General features: G+C 55.0%; 8 protein-coding genes across 8 annotated transcripts; 4 read left to right on the plus strand and 4 right to left on the minus strand.

Moving 5' to 3' along the window:
• Positions 1–254: 254 nt before the first annotated feature.
• Positions 255–584, plus strand: MFIFM68171_00870 (uncharacterized protein; the record flags this gene model as incomplete). Its single annotated transcript, XM_071056292.1, has 2 exons — positions 255–344; positions 414–584. 2 exons carry the CDS (start codon positions 255–257, stop codon positions 582–584), a joined length of 261 nt encoding a protein of 86 aa, XP_070912393.1.
• A 934-nt stretch (positions 585–1,518) lies between these two features.
• Positions 1,519–3,072, minus strand: MFIFM68171_00871 (uncharacterized protein; the record flags this gene model as incomplete). Its single annotated transcript, XM_071056293.1, has 7 exons — positions 1,519–1,681; positions 1,736–1,761; positions 1,812–2,312; positions 2,373–2,407; positions 2,504–2,595; positions 2,651–2,833; positions 3,065–3,072. The coding sequence occupies 7 exons, from the start codon at positions 3,070–3,072 to the stop codon at positions 1,519–1,521; spliced, it is 1,008 nt and encodes a 335-aa protein (XP_070912394.1).
• A 178-nt stretch (positions 3,073–3,250) lies between these two features.
• Positions 3,251–6,545, minus strand: LAC4 (Beta-galactosidase (Lactase); the record flags this gene model as incomplete). Its single annotated transcript, XM_071056294.1, has 3 exons — positions 3,251–4,424; positions 4,479–5,877; positions 5,930–6,545. 3 exons carry the CDS (start codon positions 6,543–6,545, stop codon positions 3,251–3,253), a joined length of 3,189 nt encoding a protein of 1,062 aa, XP_070912395.1.
• A 1,123-nt stretch (positions 6,546–7,668) lies between these two features.
• On the plus strand, positions 7,669–9,333 carry MFIFM68171_00873 (Lactose permease; the record flags this gene model as incomplete). The annotated part of the gene is made up of 2 exons (XM_071056295.1): positions 7,669–7,916; positions 7,974–9,333. The coding sequence occupies 2 exons, from the start codon at positions 7,669–7,671 to the stop codon at positions 9,331–9,333; spliced, it is 1,608 nt and encodes a 535-aa protein (XP_070912396.1).
• A 1,456-nt stretch (positions 9,334–10,789) lies between these two features.
• On the plus strand, positions 10,790–11,417 carry MFIFM68171_00874 (ATP synthase subunit 9, mitochondrial; the record flags this gene model as incomplete). Its single annotated transcript, XM_071056296.1, has 3 exons — positions 10,790–10,880; positions 10,963–11,244; positions 11,320–11,417. The coding sequence occupies 3 exons, from the start codon at positions 10,790–10,792 to the stop codon at positions 11,415–11,417; spliced, it is 471 nt and encodes a 156-aa protein (XP_070912397.1).
• Positions 11,418–13,794: 2,377 nt separating this feature from the next.
• On the minus strand, positions 13,795–15,655 carry MFIFM68171_00875 (Thiamine pathway transporter THI73; the record flags this gene model as incomplete). The annotated part of the gene is made up of 4 exons (XM_071056297.1): positions 13,795–14,036; positions 14,097–14,308; positions 14,375–15,168; positions 15,293–15,655. 4 exons carry the CDS (start codon positions 15,653–15,655, stop codon positions 13,795–13,797), a joined length of 1,611 nt encoding a protein of 536 aa, XP_070912398.1.
• An 800-nt stretch (positions 15,656–16,455) lies between these two features.
• Positions 16,456–17,592, plus strand: MFIFM68171_00876 (Six-hairpin glycosidase-like protein; the record flags this gene model as incomplete). Its single annotated transcript, XM_071056298.1, has 1 exon — positions 16,456–17,592. The coding sequence occupies one exon, from the start codon at positions 16,456–16,458 to the stop codon at positions 17,590–17,592; it is 1,137 nt and encodes a 378-aa protein (XP_070912399.1).
• A 752-nt stretch (positions 17,593–18,344) lies between these two features.
• MFIFM68171_00877 (Major facilitator superfamily (MFS) profile domain-containing protein) lies at positions 18,345–19,911 on the minus strand (the record flags this gene model as incomplete). Its single annotated transcript, XM_071056299.1, has 4 exons — positions 18,345–18,368; positions 18,429–18,528; positions 18,579–18,707; positions 18,770–19,911. 4 exons carry the CDS (start codon positions 19,909–19,911, stop codon positions 18,345–18,347), a joined length of 1,395 nt encoding a protein of 464 aa, XP_070912400.1.
• Between the last annotated feature and the right edge of the window lie 476 nt (positions 19,912–20,387).

The following is a 20,387-nucleotide window of genomic DNA, read 5'->3' on the forward strand; positions in this document are numbered from 1 at the left end:
GTATAAACAACCTTGTAAACACGCTTTACAGGCAAGGGAAGTACGAGGAGGCCGAGGTACTCTACCGGCAGACGCTTAAGCTACAGACACGAGTGCTCGGCACTAAGTATCCCAATATACTTACTAGTATAAACAACCTTGCGAATATGCTTGATAGGCAGGGGAAGTACGAGGAGGCCGAGGCGCTCTACCGGTAGATGCTTAAGCTACAGACGCGAGTGTTCGGCGCTGAGCATCCTAATACATTTACTAATATGAATAACCTCGCGAATACGCTTCACAGCCAGGGGAAGTACGAGGAGGCCGAGGTGCTCTACCGGCAGACGCTTAAGCTACAGACGCGAGTATTCGGCGCTGAACATCCCGATACGCTTACTAGTATAAACAACCTCGCGAATACGCTTGACAGGTAGGGGAAGTACGAGGAGGCCGAGGCGCTCTACCGGCAGACGCTTAAGCTACGGACACGAGTACTCGGCGCTGAGCATCCCGATACACTCGCCAGTATAAACAACCTCGCGAACACGCTTCATAGGCAGGGGAAGTACGAGGAGGCCGAGGCGATATTCTTACACCACTATTAAGTAATATAGGGTATTTTTATAGATTAGAGCGTGATGAAATAAGTATTAATATCTTTTTTTTTTTCTCCCCCTAAGATGAGGGGCCTGGGGGAAGCGCTTGCTTTATAGAAGTTGAATTTGCCACTGAGGTTGCCACTCTTTCTCGAATTTTCCATCTTGCCACAGTTCCTAGGCTAGAAATTTAGTGGCCCAGCGTGCTAAACTCAACTAGGTTTCTCCTCCTATGCTTGTAGCGGAACTTCATCAACGAACCAGGTCTAAACCTGAAGCATGCGAGGACCAGCGTCCAGTGGAGCAAGACGCGGAATTGAGGATTTTTCTAACTATCGATGTTCGTTATACTCCTCCTACCTCTCGATTATGCGGAAGCCGTACTGCACTGCACCAAAGACCAGCCGGTATTGGATGCGTCTCTTAATGTGAGTAAACAGGTATACGAATCCCATTGACACCGATTTGAAAGAGGGCCACACCTTCTAGTCTGGGCAAAATCCTGTATAAAAGCTGGCACTTATAGTGTCGCACAGTGTAACCGTAGAATCGGTAACCAATCGAATCAATTTTAGGACACGCCTTCGTCTGTTTAGCTGGGAGTCCGATCCATCCCCACCAAGAGTTGAGGAAGTGTATGCAAAATAGGCGGGTGTGATCGCGCCCTTGCAGGCGAGGTGGTAGCAAGGGCTGCATCTCTTTCGGAAACCGGCACGAGGCGATTTTATCGAGCCTAAGAACGTACTAGATAAAGATATAAGGGACGCAATCCTTACGCTGGAGAAATTAGGAACGAGACCAAGGCAGCGCTTTAATCTTCGCCTGGCCTTTCTCTACCAGCTTCTTTATGTGCATCTCATCCTGCGCCGTTTCGTTCCATTCCACCCTACCCGCTAAGGACGCCAGACCCGTGATTCGCCTTCGCCTGCAGAGCCCGGTCCAGCTACATGTGGAAGAGCTCAACCATGTCCTTCCTCAGCCGTTCTGGATTTACCTCGCACTGCCAGGTGCCAGCGGAGAACCCATTCATCCGAAGCCTGGCGTTGCGTGCTACCATCGGACCGCAACTCGACGAGTCTGTCTGCTGCGGACAGGCCTGCCTCTCTCTGGATTAGCGGGATCGTCATTCGCAGGGCTCTTTATATACCGCCTCCTCGTACCCAAACCCTAAGTAGCCAAACTCGTCCTGCGCCCCGAGTTAGCTCCGGGTTCCCGTGGCTTATAGAGCTGTCCTACCTTGACTACTTGTCTGACCCGGATGTTCTTCGTCTTGCGTTGGATGATACGGCGGTTCGCCATCGAATCGTAGTGATATATCATCTTGGCCTGCTCGTTGATCTCCAGGAGCGTGAAGTGGTTTGCGTTGAGGTTCAGAGGGCAGAGGTAGATCAACGGGATACCAGCCGCTTTTTCCCTGTATTGGTCGACTTTTTCCCTCCAGAGGCACAGTGGTCTCTGCTTAGGTACGACGCCGCCTTCCTTGACCTCGTCCAAATCGACGCTGAGCCCGTATCTCACAGAACGATGCTTGTCCGTCATCTCCATGACCGCGGAGATGGACCACATGTCGAGCCATCTGCCCGGACGGAGTCGATGCAGCGAGTCGCATGGGAAGTCGACCGCGCCATTTATCATGATGCAGTCGTACTCGCCGAATTCCTGCTTCCCAAGCAGCTCGCGTGCCTTTCCGGCCAGCCGATCGACGTCAGCGTCTAAGGAACCTGCCGGTAAAGCTTCCTGTTTGCAGGGACTCCTTGTTAGCCGTGTTCTCCAGGCAAACATCGGGCCGCCACTTACCGTCTTATGGCCGAAATCAGCACGTAGCCTTGAGGCTTCCTTCGGTGTTACGACGAGGTTTGACTCGAGCGAGGCGAAGAAGCTTGACAGGTTCGGCCGTCCTTTGTCAACAAGCAACTGGACCTATTTACCGAGAACGGAGAGTAACTGCACCTGCCGCGGATCCGCTTGGAAGCTTTCTGCAATCTTTTCGAACTCATCGTCCTTTATCTTCACATACTCCCTGATCATCTATAGTTAGTAGCTAGCGAGCGGAACACAGGAGCGGGCGTCCTTACCGGATCTCTGGGTAGAAGAGAATGCCTAGACTAGTCTTCGAGACGATGGTGCGGAGTTTTTTTCCTGTACTAAGTGCCTTGCTGATCATTTGTCTCCTCATATCTGTCGCCCTTTCTTGGATCCTCTGCTCCTGGGCCGGATTGGACTCGTCGCCACGTAGAAGGCTGTCTAGAAGAGCGGGCCTGCTGAGTCAGCAACCGTAGTCGTGCAGCGCCAGACATTTTGCTTGACCCTATGGTAGCTCTTTAGCATGCCAGCAGGTAGCCCCGATAGATGAGATCTTTTGAATCATAATCTGCGTCTTTTAACACCTAGAACTGAATTAGTTAACTATTCGCAGCAAAGTGCGTATCTTGATCATTGTCCCAACCCACCGCCTAATGCCAACAATAGCATTATCATAACACCATTACTTATTCATCGTGCCACAAAGGCGCCTAGCCGGACACCACGGCGCCCCATTCGTGTTGGTATTGCCAGGGCTAGGCGGAGATGTCGAAGGGTGGCAACAGAATGACAGAGATCCTCTCTTCCCCCACCAAATAGCGTGTTGAAACGCGATATAAATGATCTATACTTCAGCCCCTCACTGCCAGCCCTCAACTTCCCAACCCCTCGAGCACAAATCCAAACTTCATCTCCTCCACACCCACCATCAAATCCTCCCGAACCTCCGGTCCACAAGCCCCCGTGCCAACTCCAGCAACTCTCCCATCCAATCTCAACAACGTCGCCCCATCATCCTCCTCCACCAAATCACAAGGGTGCTTCGCCGCTTGCACTACCTTGTCGCTAAACCTGCCGACCTTGAAACTGAACTTCCTCTCACAGTTCGCCGACCATTCCCCCTCCCCAGCAGCAATCACTCGTACCCCGGCCCCGTAACTCCCCGGCTCCCGAATACTAACCCACCTCGTGCCCATTCGATTCCCGCCCTCCTGGGGCACCTCGTACGGGGTATGCAACTCCGCCACCGAGCCAACCCCCCAGACCCCGACCCGCTGCGCGGCCTGTTTGTCCGGGTACGACTCCCCCGGCCCGAGGCCAAACCAGTCCACTTTATCCAGGCGACCGGCCAAGCGGAGGTTGAGCCCGGCGCGCGGGACGTGCTTGGGCGCCGAGCCCGTGGGCTTGAGGTGGACCATCACGGACAAGGTGCCCCGCGCGGAGATGGTGTAGGTGGTTGTGGCGAGGAAGCCCCACGCGAGGACCGGCGGCGTGAGGAAGGTGGTGAAGGCGATCTCGACGTTGCTGTCGTCATCTTGGTTGATGCTCGTGGAGCGGAGCTGGCTGGTCATGGCGTCGACGCCAAAGCGTTGCCAGTAGGGAAGCGAAGACGAGTTGTCGTTGTCGGTTGGGGGCCGCCAGAAGGAAGGGATGAGGGCCGCGCCGGTGGCGGGGTCGGGGATGAGCAGCGGGAGGCCGCCAGCTGTCCAGCTGGTGAGGTAGCCGCGGGTTTGGTCAAATGTGAAGGTGAAGTCGTTGCCTGTGACTGTCAATTCGGTGCCGGTGAAGTGCAATTTGACATCTGGCGGCGCGCGACTCAGGCGTGCAGAGATGGTTTGTTCTGCGGCCGAGACCTGGTGTTGGAACCACGCGACTTCGTGGCCAGTATCGGCCCAAGGTGTTGCCGCTTGGAGGCGGAACGAAACAGTCAAATAGACTTCGTGCTTCGACTTGATGTTTCCTACTTCCGGGGGAAGCTGGACTTTGCCAGTCGATCCTGGCTCAATCGCAGGTAAACTGAGAATTCCGGACGCGAGGAGCGATGCACTACGACCAAAGAGTTAGCAGAGTTACCAGGCGTCTAGCAGAAGCGTCACTTGCCTCTCGGAAAATTCCTCCAGTGTATAAGATGCAGCTAGATGCTTAAGGCTAACAAAGTTGTAGAGATTCGTGATGACAAGGCTGTCTCCGTCGACCGCCAACTTCAGGGGTTGGATAACCTTCTTGAACTCGACCAATCCCGGCGTCGGCTTGTGCGTGCTGTAGAGAAGGCCGTCCATCACGAACGTGCCGTCGTTTGGTACGTCCCCAAAGTCGCCGCCATAAGCGTAGTACGACTTGCCATCAGGGTCCTCCTTCCACAGGCCGTGGTTTGCCCATTCCCAGATGAAGCCGCCTTGGAGGCGGGGGTATGTGCGAAACGCCTCTTCGTAATCTTCCAACCATCCTGGTCCGTTGCCCATTGCGTGGGCATACTCGCAGAGGACGATTGGTTTTTGGAAGCTTCCATCAGACTCGACGCCCTCTGTTTTTGTTAGCTTAATTAGCCGGTCGACAGAGGGATACATGTACGAGTACATATCCGCGGATTCGGCGTGTGCATCGCCTTCGTAGTGTACCGGTCGTTCGGGGTCGGCTTTCTTAGCGTACTCGTACATCGCTTTGTGGTTCTGGCCGTAGAAGGCCTCGTTACCCAGGGACCAGATGATGATGGACGGGTGGTTCTTGTCCCGCTGTACCATCTGCTCCATTCTGTCCACATAAGCAGCCTTCCACGACGGGTTATCGCTCGTGTACTTGGCCGCCGGGCCAAAGGCCAGCTTTTTGCGCTCCTCGTAGTCCATCTCTTCGGGGATGTTCAGGGGTCGTGCCACAGCATCATAGAAACCATGGCACTCGAGGTCCGCCTCATCCATTACCCATAGGCCGAGTTCGTCGGCGATATCGAAGAGCTTGGGGTGACTAGGGTAGTGACTGCAACGGAGGGCATTGATGTTGTGCGTTTTCATGAGAAGCAAATCTTGGCGGATGAAATCGAGCGGGACTGCTCGTCCGAACAACGGATGGTGATCATGTCTGTTGACGCCACGGAGCTTGATGGGTCGGCCATTAACACAGATCAAGCCATTCTTCACCTCAACTTTGCGGAATCCCATGTTCTGGCTCACTGTTTGGCTTTGAACAGAGGATGTGATGGAGATCTCAACGGAATAGAGATACGGAGTCTCGGCAGTCCATTTCTTTGGGTTTTTGACAGGGATATCCAGATGGATCTCACCGCCCTTACCAATCTCCTGATGAGCAGAGAGGATCATGTTGCCGCCATTTTTTGGCAGTTCGCGAATTGTCACGTCAATGGTGGCTTTCGAAGAGGTGACGATGTTGAGCGTGGCAAGGAGAGTGGCGTCCCTGTAATCGCTGTCCAGGTCTGCCCGGAGGAACCAGTCCTCAATTCGTGTCTGGGACGGAAGAGCAATGAGATGTACATCGCGATATATGCCTGTTGATGTAAGCCCCGGGCCACGGGCGTTCTGACTTGTAAAATGGCACACCTGAAAGCCACCACTGGTCTTGATCCTCGATGTAAGATCCGTCCGACCACTGGTACACCCTCACAAAGACCTCATTGAGACCACCATGTTGAACGTAGTCGGTGACGTCAAACTCGTGGGCGTTCCTGGACCCTTGAGCATACCCTACCAGGATCCCATTGATCCACACGTGATAAGCACTGTCAACGCCGTCAAATCTCAACCGGAGATGGGAGTCTTTCCATGACGAGGGCACGCGAAAGGTCCGCCGGTAGGTTCCGGTGGGATTCTCTGTAGGAACGTAGGGTGGGCAGACAGGGATGGGGTACTGGACGTTCGTGTAATGTGGGATGCCGTGTCCCTGCAACTGCCAATGACCCGGAACTTGGATAGCCGTCCACCCATCATGCTTAGCTGGCAGCTCGTCCGCTTGGGGCTCGCTGGAGGCGGCGGTTGGCTTGGGAGCCTTCAGCGGACTCAAAGTGTAGTGGAAGTCCCATTGGCCATTGAGGAGGAGAGCGGTGTCTGGAATGTAATAAGATCGTGGGGCAAGAGTGTTCCGTCGGAAGATGGCCTCGTTTGAGTAGTCGGGCTTGCTGCCGTCTTCCTGGAGCGAAATGCCTTGTGGCGCGGCCATTGTCTGCAGTATTCGGGCGTTCACTCCGGCGTGGTCTCGGAAGGGATCAGTTCCATCATGGCCTCGCCCAAGATGCTGAAAACTGATGTTTATGTCCGATTACCGCGAATTGCTTGATGAGGAAGGTGCTGGAATGCTGCCTGGACAGCAGACGTGTCGATGCGGGGTTGCGCGTGGAGAGGTGTTAGGTGACCCCGCATGGCATTGCATCGCCGTAGCATCACGCTGGACGTAGCTTGATGCGGCGGGGGGAATAGGCATTGGGCAAGCGCCAACTCGCAGTGACCAATCGGCACGGCATGGTGTGGCTGCTCTATAATATCCCTCCAATCGGCTCAGGACTCGAGAGTGACTGATACGGGAGAATGGTACCGAGCAGGGAAGTGAGAGAAGACTATCACTAAAATACTTGAGATGCCTAGTCCACTGGGTCCGTACACGCCCTTGCTCGGCGCGCCTAAGGTAGTAGTCAAGGCGGCTGGGACATTTCAGGCTCTTTTGGAGATTCGGGATTGAAATCAAATCGTGGCAACTATCAATTGATGCTTCTGAGGGTCAAGAACTTAAAGACGCTGGCTCATGTTTGTAACGTGAAAGTCCCAGAGAGACGCGAGTCAAGGCTTCTGGAATGCCCGTCAATCGAGGAGCTGAAGAGAGGTAGCCCAGGGTTCTTTTTGCCAGCACTGTGTATAAAAGGCCCAGGGCATCGGGCAAGTGGCAACCGAGCATGCCAGCTGCACCGCACGACCTTGCAAAGTGCCGCCCCAATCATCAATCACCCCAACGGAATATAATCCTATGCTGTATGCACGCAATATCAAATGATCACCCCCTACCATAGAGGCATGGGGCTTGGTTTGCTGTTCGTGCGGGGAATGCAGAGTCAGTCGCCATGGGGGGGACTAGATCAATACCCAGGTGATTGCTGCAGACCGACCACTCGGGCCCAACGCGTCTAAGGAGTCTAGATCTTCTAGTGAAGCAACGGGCCCGGCGGAAGCTTTAATCTGATCCACGCCGTTCTTCCGTTAAACGCCGACCGCCAAAAGCCTCAACCTCGAGTTGCACAACCGCACGTGGCGAGTTCACGAGTCACACTCTCTGCAGCCCCCGTTACGTCTCCATGGCGCTTGGTCCAGACACAGACGCCACTGTCGTCGACCACCACGATGACAAGGTTGGCGATACAGATGTCGCGGTCCAGCTTGCTCACGATGTCGACGACACCACGTATTCGCCATGGTCGCGGCAGATGATTCGCCTGTACCTCGTCTTGTCCCTTAGCTACCTATGCGGGTGTCTCAACGGCTATGATGGCAGTTTGATGGGCGGTTTGAACGGCATGAAGTCGTATCAGCGATATTTTAATATGTAAGATGGCTAGTCACGCTATGCAGGTCGGGGACACAAACTGATTTGGAGAGTCAGGTCCACGGCAGGTTCCAGCACCGGCCTTGTCTTCGCCATGTACAACATCGGCTCAGTGGCTGCCGTTTTCTTTACGGGACCCGTCAATGACTACTTCGGCCGACGCTGGGGGATGTTTGTGGGCGCGCTGATTGTTATAATTGGGACTTGTGTCCAGGCTCCCAGCACGTCGCCCGGTCAATTTCTCGCTGGCCGGTTCGTGCTTGGCTTCGGTGTCAGCTTTGCCTGCGTCTCGGCTCCGTGCTATGTTTCGGAGATGGCGCATCCCAAGTGGCGCGGCACGCTGACGGGCCTCTACAACTGCACCTGGTACATCGGGAGTATCATCGCTTCTTGGGTGGTCTACGGGTGCGCTTACATCGACAGTCTGGATGCGTGGCGCATCCCCATCTGGTGCCAGATGGTTACCTCGGGTATGGTATGCCTAGGAGTCTTCTTCCTGCCCGAGAGTCCAAGATGGCTCATGGCCCAGGATCGGCACGACCATGCAGCCAAGGTTCTTGCGACATACCACGGGGAGGGCGAAGCCGGCCACCCCATGGTTCAGCTACAGATGAAGGAGATGATGAATCAGATCTCAAGCGAAGCCTCGGACAAGAAATGGTACGACTACCACGAACTGTGGAACACCCACTCTGCACGCCGCCGTCTCATCTGCGTCATCGGCATGGCCGTGTTTGGCCAAATCAGCGGCAACAGCCTGTCGTCGTACTACATGGTCAATATGTTGAAGTCGGCCGGCATAACCGAAGAGCATAAGGTTCTAGCCCTGAACGGCATCAACCCAGCCCTATCTTTCCTCGGCGCCATTCTCGGAGCTCGGATGACCGACGTCGTGGGTCGCCGCCCGCTACTGCTGTACACCATCGTGTTTGCATCCATTTGCTTCGCCATCATCACCGGCACCAGCAAGTTGGCCACCGACGACCCGACCCAGGTGGCTGCAGCCAACACGACCATTGCCTTCATCTTCATCTTTGGCATCGTTTTCTCCTTTGGGTGGACGCCACTTCAGAGCATGTACATTGCCGAGACTCTGCCTACAGCCACTCGCGCAAAGGGAACCGCCGTTGGCAATTTTGCCTCTTCCGTCGCATCTACCATTTTGCAATACGCTTCGGGCCCGGCATTTGAGCATATCGGCTACTACTTCTACTTGGTTTTTGTGTTCTGGGATCTGATCGAAGGTGCCATCATGTACTTTTACTTTCCCGAGACCAAGGATCGGACGCTGGAGGAATTGGAGGAAGTGTTTTCTGCACCGAATCCAGTCAAGAAGAGTCTGGAGAAGCGGAGCGCCCTGACGGTGCTGAACACTGTCGGCGTTGCGCAGGACGAGAAGCTCGCACAGGTTGCTTAAATTGGCCGTTTGATATGATAAGCGAAATCTACCAACGTTGGACCTCTCATGCCGGGGAGTGGCCAGAGTTCGCATCCACTTGCGTGTCAATTAATAGCGCCCAGTCAATATATAGAATTGAATCACGATAATCATGAGGCGGCGTTGACGACCGTAACCAGGCGACAGATTCACGGCCATGTTTCTAGCAAACATTGAGAGCCCAAATTACCTTAACCGACAGTTCTGAGCTGTGCAACTAATCTGGTGTGCTTAGGTGGTTACTATTGCTTGCCATCAGTCAACGAGACAACAATGCCGAGTTCAGGAGTGCGGGTACATGGGGGGGGGGGGGGGTTATGGAGGGAGGGAGCTTGACTTTCAGACGCCGACCCACCGGCCATTGACTGTCACAACTTCAGGGCAGTAAACAAGCTCTTGGTTATGATCGTTTTGGCAAGAGCCCTTCCAAGCTGACACTAAAGCGAATAATGTATTATGTTGCTCAAACTGCAATTCTCGCACGATACATTTGGGTGTACGGGTGAAAAAAGTTGAGTTCAACCCAAACACGATGTCAAGTTGCAAGGGCATGATCTGCAGGGATTAGATGGCAAGGAGTGGGCCGTCACGGTCGGTCTGTGCTTTCCAGCAGCTCTGGACCCTTGTCCAGACTTGGCGTCTGAACTGAAAGCATGAAACGAACAGCTCGAATTGGGATGCGAGGCCATTCGCAATTCTCATGTTGTAATGACATATAGACTCCAACCACATGTCTGGCTAGGTACGGCCAAAACTGATCTACTACGTATGGGGCCAGCTGGCCTGCGAGAAGGCACAGACCAACAGTTGCCACGCCGTTCGGAGCGCGACGCTCTGGCCGTGCTGCCCCGCAAAACCCCCCGAAATTAGCTACCTTAGCCAAGATCAGGTAGCTGGATCGGGCAGCGAGTCTCGCTCGAACTGCTCCGTCAGCATCGTGTGAAGCGAAGCTCCATCGCGATGGCCCACACCTCACGCTTATGTCGAATAAGGTTGTGGATACGGGATGGCCACTCCACTGCTTGTCGAAGTGGAAGTAAGGAGTAAAATGCCCAGTCGACAAAGCGATGAATTGAAGAATTGAAGCTCCGTGTACGCAGTAAACAGACGTTTCCCCGTGTAACACTAGGGAGCTCGCCATTGGAGGTTCGACGCAACGTCAGTCCAGCCCGGTCTCGCGATTGGCTAGCGAGGTGGTGCTTTCCTGCGGCCCGGACATGCACGTTATTATCCCTTGTTGATGCCTCAGGAAGCCGCACCTGGCACCAGCGGCACCACCCAGCACTCTGCCACCCCCTCACGTCTCCCGCTCCCAACATTTCTTCCCTCCTACTCTGCATTTTCCCGCACACATCCGACATACCTTTCCTTCAATTCGTCGCTCTTTCCATCCGACATCCATCCGCATTCCATCCCATCAATTCCTCTTCACAAAATGCTCGCCTCAAGCAGGTTGCCAGGCGTCGTCGCCCGCATGGGCTTGAAGCAGCAGCCTCTCCGTCTCATGTCGACGGCGCAGGGTCAAGGTACGTGCTCGTCGGAGCCACGTGTTGGCTCAGCTCTCGAGATTTTTTTCGGGACGCAATTATTTACCTCACTTGACTCCAGCTCGCGTCCCAAGCTCCATCATCTCGTCTGCTGCACGCCAGCCGGCTGGCCGCCACGGCCTGATCCTCAATGGCGCCCGTAACACGTTCGCCTCGACCATGATCCGCGGCGCGATGCAATCTCGGAGCGTCGTCGTCGAGTCGACGGCTGCTGCACTCATCACGGCGGCCAAGGTGCACGGCGCTGGTGCCGCCACTATCGGTCTCGCCGGTGCTGGTGTCGGCATTGGCACCGTCTTCGGTGCCCTCATCAATGGCGCCGCCCGCAACCCCGCTCTTCGAGGTAAGCATTGACCATCAGCCAGCTTCACGACAGCCCCTGGCGGGACGCGGCAAGCTGACGAGACTCGAATTGCAGGCCAGCTTTTCTCGTATGCAGTCCTGGGCTTTGCCTTGGCCGAAGCTACCGGCTTGTTCGCTCTCATGGTTGCCTTCCTCCTCCTCTACGCTTACTAAACATGGTCTTGGTCGCTCGCAACCGCATGTCGCATCTGTGGACGGAGCAAGGACAAGGATTGGCAGGTGTGTAATGATGGAGAACTGCTTTACTGCCCCGGCCAGCGACAATTAGCCCGTGGAGGTGTATCATAGTATGCTTTGTTATCGTCATCTGGGGCAATTGGTCTCGCTACACTCGATGCGTCTTTAGAAGGCGGAAAATAGTACTCTAGATAGATGAGCAAAACTCAATTTGACGTCAAGGCTGGTCACAGCTGGCATGTCGCACGATGGGAATCCCCTAGGCCGCCGCGTCATATGCTGCAGGATAATGCCGCAGCCAGTGCCGAGAGGGCGATGAGAAAGAACATGGCCACCACACCTCTCAATCGAGTGCACACACTGGGGGTACCACAATTCGTTGTGATGCAGATTAATCGGGAGGCAGGACACCGTAACACAGCATCACAATTGCCAAAAAGAAGCACCAAAGCGGATGTCAATGGCTCATGGCAGCACTTGAAGCGAGCAGGGTTGGAAATGCGGAGAGCAGATGCCCCGGAGAGGAGTGATCCCTCGGTCAGGTGAGACAAGGGCCTGTTGTGCTGAGTTGAGGAAGGTTAGTGCAGTCGCCGAGCCCTAGCCCCCGCCGGTTTAGCGCTTCGTTTCCCCGCACTCCACCGACTCCACGAGCTCCACGGGCTCCACGGGGGCCACAAGCCACCAATCTCACCGGTAGCCCATTTGGGCCTTGACGAGGTGGACCACGCAGGCTTCCCCGCGTTTTAAAAGGTCCACCTCAGACCTGGCCCTGCAACTCAGCTTCCTTGCAGGGAATTGCTGGTTTGCTGGCAGTCAGCTTAGGAGGCGCCGTCATGAACGGCAACTTTTTAACACGGAAAGCGGCTTTAGGGGAACCATGTCTTGTCATTACTTGCAGATCCAAAGTACCTATAACCTGAAAAATTTGGATCAAGTGCTTGTCGCTTTGCAGATAGAGATCCAATAGCCTCTTCTAATTAGCCGTAATAATTTGAGCCAAAAGAAACACAAAATGATGTGAGCTTGCCCTCAGAATCAAGTATTGAATCTGAGAAAAAAACTTACTATGCAGCTTCTCTTGCGCCCGAAACTCCTAAATGAGATACAAAGGAAGGGCAAACAAGCCCATATCGAACCATCAAGCGGCCGCACAAACCATCCTCTGATAAGAAAGTTGAAAGACTCAACGGCCACCCAACAATCTCTGCTCTATCTTGCCGGTCTCCCCCACAACCTCGAGCCCCAACAAGACCTAGGTGCTACGAGGTCCCTAGCGCGAAAACAAACCCGTACTTAGAAATCCCAAGCAGTTTCTCTACATACGGTACCTTTACCACAGCATAAGATATACCAGGCGAGATCTCTGGCGATTAGTATTTCCTTGCTTGACAACTGGAATTGGTTGCATATCTCGGTGTGTTCGCTTTACCGGAGTTAGCAAACGGCTCTAGTTTATACAATTAATAACTTCAATGATAGAAGAACTAAACAAGCACAATCCCACTTGCCAAAACAGGTACATCCTTGTTTTAACTGTGTATCATTGTACGGCGATGCCGATACCATTGCGGTCCTCGCCGTCATTTTTCCTAGCTGTTCAGCCATTCAACAATATCTAAGCCAAATTCATTGCCTCCTTAGTTGTTCAGAGCCGAGGCTCCCACGTGAACGAGACTGATGATATACCAATCTACCATGGCACAGCCACAAAACCGCCGGGCGAAAGGCAACGCCACGCCATCCACGACACAGCCTCAACATGCATCGCCAAACCCCTGTCAGCCGTATAACACCGGCCACGGTTGTCATCAACTGGATATACATGGTGCATGGTGGAGGCCTAATACGGGCGTAGTACCTCGCCTGCCGACGGCGATGGTGGGCGTAGTGGCACTGTTGGCGGGTGGTAAATTTTTGAGAGGAGCTGTTTTGGCTCTGGAACTCGGTTCGGCCACGGATCTTAAACCGGGCTCGGGCTCATATGTAGGCTGATTACCTCTATTGTTGAGATTACTATTGGCAATATAAATGACGGGTGTGGTAATAATATAAACCTAAGAGAAATAGGAAGAGATGCCGAAGGGGGCAGGAGCTGGTTTTTTTGATACTTGTTGCGTAGGACGAGAACGGGAAGGGGACAAGGAGGGATAGACATCGGCGGATAGAGATGGCAGTGGAGATGCAGGTGACACTGAATATCAGGAGCTGAACTATTCAGAAGGTACCTTAGTTAACCGAGAAATGCTAGAAGCGTTCGGTTACGGCTTGAATGTTCATGTTGCAACGGGTAAAAATTATCCTAATGGTATGGATTACATTCATATAATCCTTTTTTGACACCGCTCGCTCGCGATCAATACACGTATCGGAAGTTCGGGTTCTCCTTATCCGTCAAGTCCTCAAACGCATGCACCATCCTCTCGTCCTTAGCCTCCTTGACACCCGCAGCAGCCAGCGCATCGCGCTTCTTGTTCTGACGGACTAGGTAGAATCGCAGGCTAATAATGACAAGGACAAGCAGGCTGTAGCAGCCCAGGTGCGTGGCAAAGGCGATGAAGTAGCGGGGGCCGTCCCACGACAGAAAGACTTGCGGGCCTGAATCACAGATACAGTTAGTGGGCCACCACTCCTATCCTAACCGAGCAGTTCACTTACCAATGGCATTTCCAGTGGACCAAATAATGAAATTCATGGCAACGGCAACGCTCTTCTTGGTTTGTCCGGCGACGTTGCGGGAGAGCATGGAGAGAGCGAGCGTCTGGGCCGACCAGAAGGAGAGGGTGATGTAGTAGCAGATGAGAAGGCCAACTTTCTGGCCGAGGTTGTGAAGGGGGACGGTCATGAGGCAGATTGTGCCGATGAAGGAACTATAATGGTCAGTCAGCGAGCGGTCAGGGCGACGAAAGACAAATTGCAGTGAGTGGTTCACTTACGGAATAACAAAAGCCAACATGACCAACAAATTCTGGCCCGTCTTCTTGACCAGCCACGACGAGCTTAGAAGCACAATGATAATATAAGCGCCAAGAACCATGGCCAGCAGCTGCGTCTGCAGCGTGGAAAAACCAAATCCCTGGATAATAATTCCCTGGAAGCTCCCCAGCCCGCTCGTCGGGAGGGTCGTACAGAGCTGGATGAGCGCGTAGCCCCAAGCCTGCGGGTCCTTCAGGGCCTCCCACACCTGCTCCTTCTTGAACTGTTTGTTCTGAATGCCTGTCTGGTTCGACCGGACACGCTCGACCATCAGGTGCTTGTCCTCCTCGCTGAAGCACTTGGCGCGCATCGGCGAGTCGGGCATCCACCAGCCCACAAACGCGCCGTAGATCACCGAGACGATGCCGTACGACAGGAACAGCCACTGCCAGCTCTTGAGCGGGCCCGTCTTGATCAGGGAGAAGCAGTACGCCAGCAGCCCGCCCACGATCTGCTGCCCGCCGTTCATCATGTACCAGTACGTCACGCGCGACGCCTGCTCCTCGCGCTTGTACCACATGGACGAGAGCACGACGAACGCCGGCTGGCAGACCGACTCGAAGAGGCCGAGGAGCGTGCGCACCGTGACCAGGCCGGCGAAGGTCGTGCAGGCGGCCGTGCAGGCGAGCACCGTGCCCCAAGCCATGATGGAGAAGGAGAGATACTTGGCGATGGGCACGCGGGCGATCAGCCAGTTCTGCGGGTACTCGACGATCAGGATGGTGATGTAGATGCAGGTCGTGAGCCATTGGTACTATAGAGAGAAGTAGTATTTGATTAGCAGTGGCGGAGGCACAACATGAGAGACAAAAAGGGTCCAGGTAGGGGTAGCTAGGTGGTGGTATGTGAGGTGCGAGGAGGGTCCTTGTTCAACGCACCTGCTGGCCGTGCAACCCCGTGTCTTCGATGATGCCCATGATGGAGGCGAAGCTCATGGTGCCCTTATCGATGGCCTGCAGGAAATAAGTCGTGATCATCATGACGAGGATGCGCTTGTCAATCAGGCGCCGGAGCCGGTTGTTTTCCTCTTCCGAAATCTCAATACGGCCGTCCGAAACGTATTTGGCGACCTCCTTGTCCATCTTGTCATAGTTCTGCATGGCCGACTTGTCGAACTCGGCCGATTGCGCTCGCTCAGCCTCGACGACGTCGTGATCCCTCTCCATCTTCTGGTCGCCCACTGCACGGGCGTGGTCGGCTACGCCGACCGCGTCGTGGTTACCTGTGCCCGTAGTGGCCATGGTGTCCCACGAGTGATAGGGTCATACAGGGACGGGGCGGGAACAGCTAAATGGATAAAGGAGAAGTGGGTGAGGACGTTTAACTGCAGGTGAGCCAACTTGGAGCGATATTTTAATTAAGTCGCATAAGCCAGTCGACCTCCATTTTTTTTCCAAAGGCATTCACCTTCCCCAATTACTTCCCCATGGGGAGATTACCTCCGGATCCCCAACGTGTTCAACAAGCTGCGCATGCGGTTGGTTTCCCAGCGCTCGGTTCCTTCGCGCTGGACAGGGCCGAACTACCCCGAGCTTCACTGCGTCGCTCGACTGTTAAGGAAAACTTCTCCGCTCAGGGATCCAGGTCATTGACCTAACTGACAGCCGGACGAGTGAGTGTGGAGGAGGTCCACTTGGGCGACTCGCCGTTGTGATTTTGATCCTTCGCATCAACCGTCACTTCCCCTCTCAGTGATGTCTTCCTCGCTCTCTGCTCGACCGAGGCAGCTGTCTCTTCTCGGCTAAATTGGACCCCGAGCTCCCCAAAGCCAACCCTTTAGCTTTGAGAAGGTGGGTTGTCTAGCAGGGATATTTCTCCACCAAGCAAGGGCCAAGAACCGGGAATGACTTCTTAACGAGGCGTTACACGACATCCAGATCCCGGCGCCAGGAGCGTGTGAAGCTACTCTTTTTTGAGCGCCGATGCGGCCAACCCCAGTCAGCTATCCACTGGGACGGACAAACGAGATCAACGCCAGCGAAGCTGCTCAGACCAGAATTGGACACGGCGTACTCAGATCTCTCAGAAACCAAGATCCAACATGCCGACAGAATACCGTGGGATCACCTCGGCCGAGGTGCACGCCAAAATCGACCTGCTCATCTCGGCCATGGTCAACATCCGCGACGAGACGGGCGAGTTCCTGCTGACACTCCCGGACGGGCGCGTGATCGACACCAAAGGCTGGCACGACTGGGAGTGGACGCACGGCATCGGGCTGTACGGCATCTGGCAGTACTACACGGTGACCAACTCGGCGTCGCACCTGGCCGTGGTGGAGGATTGGTTCCGCGACCGGTTCGCGGCGGGCGGCACGACCAAGAACATCAACACGATGGCCGTCTTCCTCACGCTCGCCTGCGTCTACGAGCGCACCCGCAACCCGGCCTACCTCGCCTGGCTGGACGGCTGGGCCGAGTGGGCGTACCACGACCTGGCGCGCACGCGCCACGGCGGCATGCAGCACGTCACCTACCTCGAGGAGAACCGCCAGCAGCTGTGGGACGACACGCTCATGATGACGGTCCTCCCCCTGGCCAAGATCGGCCTGGTGCTGGGCCGCCCCCACTACGTCGATGAGGCCAAGCGGCAGTTCCTGCTGCACGTGCAGTACCTGTTCGATGCCAAGACCGGTCTGTTCTTCCACGGGTGGGAGTTCAACGAGAAGGGTCCCGGGGGCCATCACTTTGCCGAGGCGAGGTGGGCGCGGGGGAATAGCTGGTTGACGATTGCGATCCCCGAGTTTCTGGAGCTGCTGCGGGAAGGGAAGGTGCAGGATCCGGCCTTGGAGGCGTTCCTCACGAGTGTGTTGCAGGCACAGTGCGAGGCGTTGAAGCCGTTGCAGTCGGACGCCACAGGCCTGTGGAGGACGCTATTGGATGTGCCCGAGCAGGAGGGCTCGTACCCGGAGGCGAGCGCCACGGCGGGGTTTGCGTTTGGCGTACTGAAGGGGCAGAGGAAGAAGCATATTGGGGCCGAGTTCGAGGACATGGCTGTCAAGGCGGTGAAAGGAGTGCTGGCGAATATCAGTGAGGACGGCGAGTTGCTGAACACGTCGTTTGGGACGGCCATGGGGCGGGATCTGCAGCATTACAAGGACATTCCTGTGACCAGCATGCCGTATGGGCAGGCCATGGCAATCATGGCGTTGGTAGAGTTCTCGAGGAGATTCATCTAAGTCCTGGTACGGGGCTTATGGGCCGGTCAAGGGAGCCACACTACCAGGTGATTCAGGTCCAGAAGCCTCAATAATAACAGTTGACATGCACCCAGCAAAGGCAATTAAAAGCACATAATGGAATAGAGATCATAGAGGGCTGATCCTAGGACCGGGGCCCAGATGTCGAAGAAATGGGCTCCCTTCATGCATCGGGAAACCCAGAAGGCGAACCAGAGACTTTCTGGCGCTTACCAACTTGGCACGGGCCAGGACCCGAAAACACCACTACGAGACCCTATTTATAAGCCATCTCCGATACTGGAAACGAAATTGGCACCAGGAACCAATGTCAACAAACGGGGCTTGACGATCATCAAGTTGGGCTCTGCATAGGGGTAATCGCACGAAATCCGCTTCGCGCCGCCAGTTGTTTCGCGTGTTTCCCGTCGAAATAGTTGTATTGCCGCCGTCGATGGTACTTGAACACCGGTTCCTCATAGAATAAAGCGTCGTCTCAGATGTAGCGTGGGCAAACTTTGCTAGGTAAAATAGATAAGTAACTATCTTAGTCACATTACTTACCTTTAACGACGCAAAATATTATCGGCATTTTTGAGAGGTTTTGAGATCCCGGCAATGATAATGGCATTCGAATGGAGGACAATGGCAGTCGGAGTGGACCTGAGGTGGTTTGTCACAAGTACCACCCTTGACCCAGAATCTGCGTAGTGGCTTTGCCACTATTCGTCTTCGGCTTTTGACCCCAACGCCTAGTACGTAAACCGAAAGCCCTCCTAAGCATGATGAGTTAAATGAAGACACCAGGGGAAGCAGCATTGCGGAAAGCGACGTACCGTGTCCTCCAAGACCCTAGAACTCCGGCTTTGCGATCGATTGGCGAGGTAGAAGTGAACTGAAAGCACAGTGACGACAGAGATCATCAAAATATGCGATCTACGCTCATTTAGCTCCTGTGTATGTGTATGCATGGCGACGGGACCTACCCGATAGAGACCCAAACAGCCGTGGCATAGTATGGCGCCTCGAATCTGCGCACGATGTAGCTCCCTGCGATCCCACCTGCGCCGTTGAACATGGTGCAAGCCGCCGCAGTGAACACGCGCTTCCATTGACTGCGGGACTCAAAGTTAGCTTGCCGCCCTGAGAGTGATTAATGTGGGGAGAGTCGACATACCCAACAACATTATTCGCCTGGTACGCGGTCAGGGCGGCCCAGTTAGCCACGTACGCGCCTGTGGCGAGGAAGACGCCAAAGTAGCGAGCCCCAGAGTTCCCAGCAAAACCTAGCACAGCAAAGCCAGTGATGAGGCAAAGCGCGTTGAACGCAATGATGGGCGCCCGGATCCGGAACCTGTCGGCGTACCACGACGACACGAGAACCGGCACGACGGCGTAGTAGTATGGCGGCGCCGAGAGGATGATGGAGTCGTTAGGCGAGTATCCCAGCCCGCTCTCCAATATGATGGGCACAAAGTACGCCAGCGCGGTTGACACGATGTTCTGCATAAAGAAGAGCGAGGCGAACGCCCAGATCTTGGGGTCCTTGGCGTGGACGAGGACCTTTTTGAGAGCAAAGTCCTGTGCGAGGAGGTCGCCGCGGTCGGTCTGGATGCGCTCTGCGACGACGGCGGCCTCGTCGGGCGACAGGAAGCGGAAGCTCTTGTGCGAGTTCTCGGGGAAGTCGACCATCCACCAGTACGTGGCGATGCCGATGACGCAGGTGCAGAGGCCCTGCACGATAAACATCCAGCGCCAGCCCTCGAGGCCGCCACGGCCGTCGAGGCGGTTGAGCCCGTAGTTGACCAGGCTGCCGGTGGCGAGGATGATAACCTCGCCGCTCTGCATGAAGGCGAAGCGCAGCTGCTGCTCCCTGCGGGGGTACCAGGTGCTGATGAGGTAGGAGAGGCCCGGGAAGATGCCGGCCATGGCGGCGCCAAGGAGGATGCGCAGGATGATCATCTGCTGCCAGATGCGGATGAAGCCGGTGCAGAGCGTGATGAGGCCGAATGCGAAAGTGATGGCAGTGAACCAGATGCGCGGGCCGAGAATGCGCACGGCGATGGTCGAGGGCAGCTGGAACACAATGCTGGAGATGGTGAAGATGAAGATAGACACGGAGAAGCGGTCGCCCTGGTCCAGCCCCAGATCGGACGGCATGGAGGTGACGGCGGCGCTGGACAGGACGCCGCTGTCGAGGAGATTGAGGCTGCAGAGGATGCCGGCGATGGTGCATAGCCGGAAATCGACTTTGCGGCGGATCCGGCGCTGGACGGCATCGTCCGGACCGCCCGGCTGGGATTGTTCTTCCAACACCATCTTCTCCGGCCTCGGAGACGGACCAGACGGTGTCCTTGATTAGCCTCTTCTAAAGTTCTAATTCCCTGTAGTACTCGTCCTGGATTGCTTCTTGCTTATTCGTGTTTGGAAACGGGCATATCGGCACCGGCACGCCCAGTGCCAATCAAATAAAACAAGAGCCGAGGTTTAGGGAACGAGTGGTGATACTCGTTGTTCATAGAGTTGCCAGGGAGACCATGGAGATCGGAGGATGGCTGTAACTGGCCCGGATGAGATTTCTGGGTGCGGATGCAAAGCTCAGACCAATTTACGATCTATGCTCGTTCATACGGACCTCCCGATGTAACCCCAGGCCCGGTTAAGTTGTCAACCCGGGTAATCTAGGGTTTCCGAAATATTTGGCGATTCACGCCCTGTTACCTTCGTACCTTAGAACTAATTATCCAAACACTGCTTCTAAAGTATCTGAGATATAAAACACAAGACAAGATTGT

This window comes from Madurella fahalii (assembly GCF_045866475.1).
Source record: "Madurella fahalii IFM 68171 DNA, scaffold_1, whole genome shotgun sequence".
NCBI lineage: Eukaryota > Fungi > Ascomycota > Sordariomycetes > Sordariales > Madurella > Madurella fahalii.